The 5,249-nt window shown below is 39.2% G+C and overlaps 1 protein-coding gene across 1 annotated transcript; it reads left to right on the top strand.

The window, feature by feature from the left end:
* Positions 1-708: 708 nt before the first annotated feature.
* On the top strand, positions 709-4,522 carry ACER2 (alkaline ceramidase 2; the record flags this gene model as incomplete). The annotated part of the gene is made up of 3 exons (XM_010187238.1): positions 709-823; positions 1,699-1,840; positions 4,381-4,522. Coding segments are annotated over 3 exons (399 nt in total), but the record flags the coding sequence as incomplete, so codon positions are not given.
* Positions 4,523-5,249: the final 727 nt, after the last annotated feature.

Below are 5,249 nucleotides of genomic sequence, written 5' to 3'. Positions count from 1 at the left end.
CTCAGTTACAATGCCACAGCTGGCTCTCAGCACTGGCAGGGCCTTCTGGGGAAAACCAAGTCATCACTGCAGTGACAGCTCCTGCTAATTGCTGGTAAAGTGTTTGCAGCCCTTAACTAGAAAATCATGCTTTGGGTTGTTGGTAAGCAAGATAAAGTATGTCTTTGTTCAACTCTTACATATTAATTTTTAAAAAGCTAACAATGGTCTGAACTATCAGCCTTTTCACCTTTCTATAACTATAACCATAGTGCTCAGTGACTTGACTTTCACAAAGCTTGACTAGCCCTGTCTAGTGCCAGTACTTACAGTGCTTTTTCCATGCTAGGCTTGACAGTCATTGAGAGGACAGGTCACTTACCAGAATGTCATGTTTCTCATCTGCTTGCTCTGGTAGACTTCCTGAATTGCAATAGCCTTGTGTATTTGTAGACTTTCAATAAAATTCCTATGGCAATAGACTTGAAGGGTAATTTAAAGATGTGACTAGCGACATTTTATGTTGCTTGAAGTTTTTATGCTGTTACCAGTTTAATGATATTAAACAAAACAACAAAAACAGCTCAGCTTGGGCCAAGGGCCATAATTTGCTGAGCTAGGGCTTCACTGGATGACACAGTGTTTTTGTACATGTCTTAGGCAGCCTATGAATATTTGATGTTTGTTTATTTTCTGTCTTTGTGATACTGTTTTATTTTCCCCCTCTAGATAAGCAACGTCTTGTTTTTTGTTTTACCACCCATATGTATGTGCTTGTTCCGTCAATATGCAACCTGCTTCAACAGTGGAATATATTTAATATGGACTCTGCTAGTTGTGGTTGGTAAGTTGGTTAGTCTTTGTTTGCCTGCTCATGCATGAACTGAGAGAGGAAATCGTTTTTTCCTGCTTGTGCTTGATTGTTTTGCAAAACAAAGCAATCCTGACCTCTACAGAAGTGTTTGCTTGTACTTGCTTGAAGCTGAAGCAAACATAGTTTCTGAAAAGAAAATCCCTTTGCAATTTGAGGTTGGTGGGAACTTTGGCCTTAGTTCTGTTCCCTTCCTATCCTTCTTTTGCATAAATTCTTTTGTTTATGTCTGAGCTTACTCTACAGCAGTCCTCCTTCCTCTGTTATTTTTGCTTAAATGAGAGCTTAAAGCGCTCAGCACAACTGAAGAGGGTAAGAGGTTTTGCATTGCAGTGAGAATGCCCAGAGGCCATTTTGTAGATGTGAAATTCTTAAACTTTTTCATTCCTGGAGACACTGGGAATTTTTCAAGGGATAGTTGGAGACCTGTGGGGCAGTGTGACACTTTCCATCTGTAAACCTATTTCATGCAGTAGTTGTCAGATGCTTTTCATCTTTGTCTTACTCCAGCTCTTGAGGAAGTTCAGAAGCAACATTTGGCTTATATTTCTTAATTGATTTCGGCTTTGACTTTACCACCTGATGTTTTTTCACATACATCTACTTTGCTAGTCGGAGCTGGCATCTTTAGCAGCTGCTTTTGTAAAGTGTTAGCTTCATAACTAATTAAGTGCCCATGATTTGTATTGCCTTCTTGGTAAATTTGATGTTTTTCTGTTTACTTTTTTTTAACCTTTTCTAGACCAAATGGTATCCACCATTTGCTATGAAGTTCTGAACATGAACAGTGCATCTCAGTCTGTACAGTAGTGCAACTATTCATATTGCCTTTTAATTGATTCTTCCAGGAATTGGATCTGTTTACTTTCATGCCACCCTCAGTTTCCTGGGCCAGATGCTGGATGAGCTGGCTATTCTCTGGGTCCTGATGTGTGCTCTTGCCATGTGGTTCCCTAGGAGATACCTGCCCAGAGTTTTTCGGAATGACAGGTATACAACAGTACATGTACACTTTTATGTTTCTTGAAACATCTTATACTAACACCTAAACCTGCACATAATGGCACTGAGTGATCATCCAACCTTACCACTGCTGCCACTATCTTTTCTCACTGCATTCTCTTCCTGTTGCTTGTATCTCAGCTCATTTTGTTCAAAATTCCTGATTCTGCAGTTGCTGGTGGTGGGGTTTATGCCCTGTAACTTCAGATCCTGGGATGAGGTGACTTGCCCCTGGAAGTGCCTGTTCTTGTTGATTCTAGGGAGACCTCTGCATGAGTGGTTTATGTAAGCTGTGGCTAAAGTAAAGTAAGAGAAATCTTTTTCCCCTCTTCCTTTTATATGCCCTAAAGTGTACATAAAAGTGGACCTATGGAAGTCAGCTGAATTTCTGTCTGAATAAAGTGGTTAAGAATGATATTTAAGTACTGAAAGGTTAAGTGTTTTGATGCCTGTTGTTACTGTAAAGGGGTTGTTGGTTTTTTTTTTAATTTTTCTTGAAGGATTAAAAGGTGTGTGGTAGTAAGTTTAAAGAACCTGGTTGTGGTTTATCCCCCCCAAAAAAAATGATGCTATAATCTTTGTACATATTGCTTTTTTTTACGCAGTAAAGCAGTTTAGGTAATTGAGAGGTTTGAATTGCAGCATCAATGTTCTCTCTGAAAATTGCTAAGACTGATGCCTCTTGCCTTCTTATACTGCTATCATCTGGATTTGGGGTTTCTTGTGTGTTGTTGGTTTTTTTTCTTTTTTTTTTTTTTCCTTGATGCATGCCTGATTAGCAGTTGCTGGGGATGGAGAGAAGAGAGAGAAGTTTGGTGCCTAGATTGACCATTCGTCAAAATAGCTTACACTGAGAAAAGTGTGTCTTTAATTACCGTGTACAGTCTATGCAGTCTAATGACTGTGTCACATTGGTGTGAATTTAGTACTTCTGTGTGTTGCGATACAGTGCTATTACAGGACACCATCAACTTAACAGGCAGAAGAACTTTTACTGAGAAGTTTTGGTCGACAGCATGACTGTTAGACATTTAATTCAAGTGAAGAACAGTTCATATTCTTGAAGAATTTCTGTGACTGCATCTAAATTATTCCTTAGAAGTCTAAGTGGATTGTTTTTGTCATCTATCACTATCTTCTGATAGGGTGCTGGGTATGTTCATAGGATGGGCCAAGAAGTTAAACTGTGTCCTTTCTAAAAGGAATAGTAATACTGATTCATAAAAATACATCTCAGTATGAGGTGAAGGGTGTCCCCTATCCTAAATTTCTCAGAACACTTCTTCCTGAGAATCTGTTAAGGCAGTTACATGTTGATGTCTTGATTCCTCTCTGAAGTGTGTGGAAGAAAGGCATGCTGGGCAACAAACCCTAACCCAGACCAGAATTATTTTATAATTTTGAGGGTTTTTTGCTTTGCCTAGCTAATCCTCTAATATTTATCCTGTGCTCGCTGCTGTGGTCTTCACTTTCTTCATCCTTATCACATTCTGAATTTTCGATGAGGCAAATGTTGTTATCTACTATAACCAGGTTTTGCTGTCTTTAAGGCATTTGCATCAGATCAGAACTTCCTACTTAGGTAGCTTGTTGCCTTGCAGCAGAAATAAAAACTTTAAAGCAAAAGGCAGATGGAATGAGCTAACTGAAGGAGATGATACTTGTAGACAGGGAATGGTGCAGCACAAGTGTACTGAGACCCTATTCCATGCATAGAATTAAGGACAGAATAGCCATCCTTGGACAGCAACTAGTTTTATAAAGCTATGCACCAGTAGTTGAAGGGCAGTGTGATGATGCTTTGTCTTCCATAGTCCTGCAGAAGACTGGAAATGGGTTGTTTAAAGTCTGAAATCAAAGTTTAAACCACAGTTAACATATATTGAATTTAAAAGTTATCAGTGTGTCTATATAGGTCACAATGGTGATTGCATTTATGCTAAGAATATCCCAAACTGTGGTATTTAAAAGGTGAGGGAATCCCTCACCTACTGTTCAATTTGTTTAACAGAAGTGTTCTTACTTATCTTGTAGTTTTTTAAGGCTTGAAAGAGATAAAGGAAAATAAAATATGACTTTAGAAGTTGAGGCATTAACAGTAAGAAAATATTCTAAAAATTCATGATAAAAGCATGAAGAATGATGACACAACATTGCTTTGAGGAAGTACACTGCAATGTGCAGTGAAGAACTAATTCTTGGCTTCTTGTGGGAGAAGGAAAATTGGATTGTGGTCTTTGCATTTTGAAACCAGTACTTAGTGAGTGTATGCACCCCTGACCATGCACATGGCTGCTTTAGAAGAGCACAGTCCAGCAAAGATTTGTGTATATGATTGACTCTGCATCCCCATGCAAATCTGTGCAAGATCCACATCCATTTTCTGCACTTTGTCATTCCACCTCCTGAAGACACCTAGAGAAACCTAAATTTTGTTACGTTATTAAAATAATTTCAAGATGTCTGGTTTTAGTAATTAAAAGTTTTGCGTTAAAAGCAGTTTTTCTTCCCCAAAAAACCCTATTCAGGAGCCGGTTTAAAGCTGCTGTGGGTGTTCTGTCTGGAGTTACTACCTGCCTCGCCTTCATTAAGCCTGCCATCAACAACATCTCGCTAATGACTCTGGGTGTTCCCTGCACAGCTTTGCTCATTGCTGAGCTGAAGAGGTGAGTACATTTCTTCTAAGTACAGTGTTGCCTTCTGAGATCCGTAGGCCACCATGTAGTGGTGGTACACTGCATCTGGCTTCAGTGCTTGTGATAGATCAGAAATGCTTCTCCCACATGCAAGCACAGATCTGGTATAAACTTGCTCTGCCAGTTCAGACATTTTTGGCAAGGATCTCTTTTTTTGTAGACCATTACACTTTGTAAGATATTGTCTGTCTTCTTGCAACATATCTCTTGTTGCAACCTGATCTAACTCAAAATTACTTTTTTATTGTGGAATCAGGTCAAGTTTAACTCTGCTGACAGTATTTCTGCTGTATGGTCTGCATAATGGTGAGGTGATCGCATTATCACAATCTGGGTACTAGGTGGAGGTGAAGCAAGGTCCAACCATGCGTTGAAGATGTTCCAGCTCTCAAAGTTGTACTGTGAGTCTTACGCCACTTTGTCTTCTGAGGTGAATGATATCGTGGAGTCAGACAGACAAAGATAAGGTTAGTCGCTAGATTGTAGAGGATAGCTATCAGTCAGGGCCTTTAGAAACTATAAAACCAGAATGCAAATAGAGAAGAATCTGAGACTGCGCTTAATATTTTAAAGAGTCTGACCATGATAACAATACCAGCAGCTGTCCAGACTTTTTTTGCATCTTTTAATCCACTGTTAAAAGGACCACATGAGTACCAGCATATGAACTTGTGTTGTGAAAACGGGGAGAATAAATCCGG

This window comes from Mesitornis unicolor, unplaced genomic scaffold (assembly GCF_000695765.1).
Source record: "Mesitornis unicolor isolate BGI_N332 unplaced genomic scaffold, ASM69576v1 scaffold4456, whole genome shotgun sequence".
Taxonomy (NCBI): domain Eukaryota; kingdom Metazoa; phylum Chordata; class Aves; order Mesitornithiformes; family Mesitornithidae; genus Mesitornis; species Mesitornis unicolor.
This window is presented reverse-complemented; position numbering and strand designations above follow the sequence as displayed.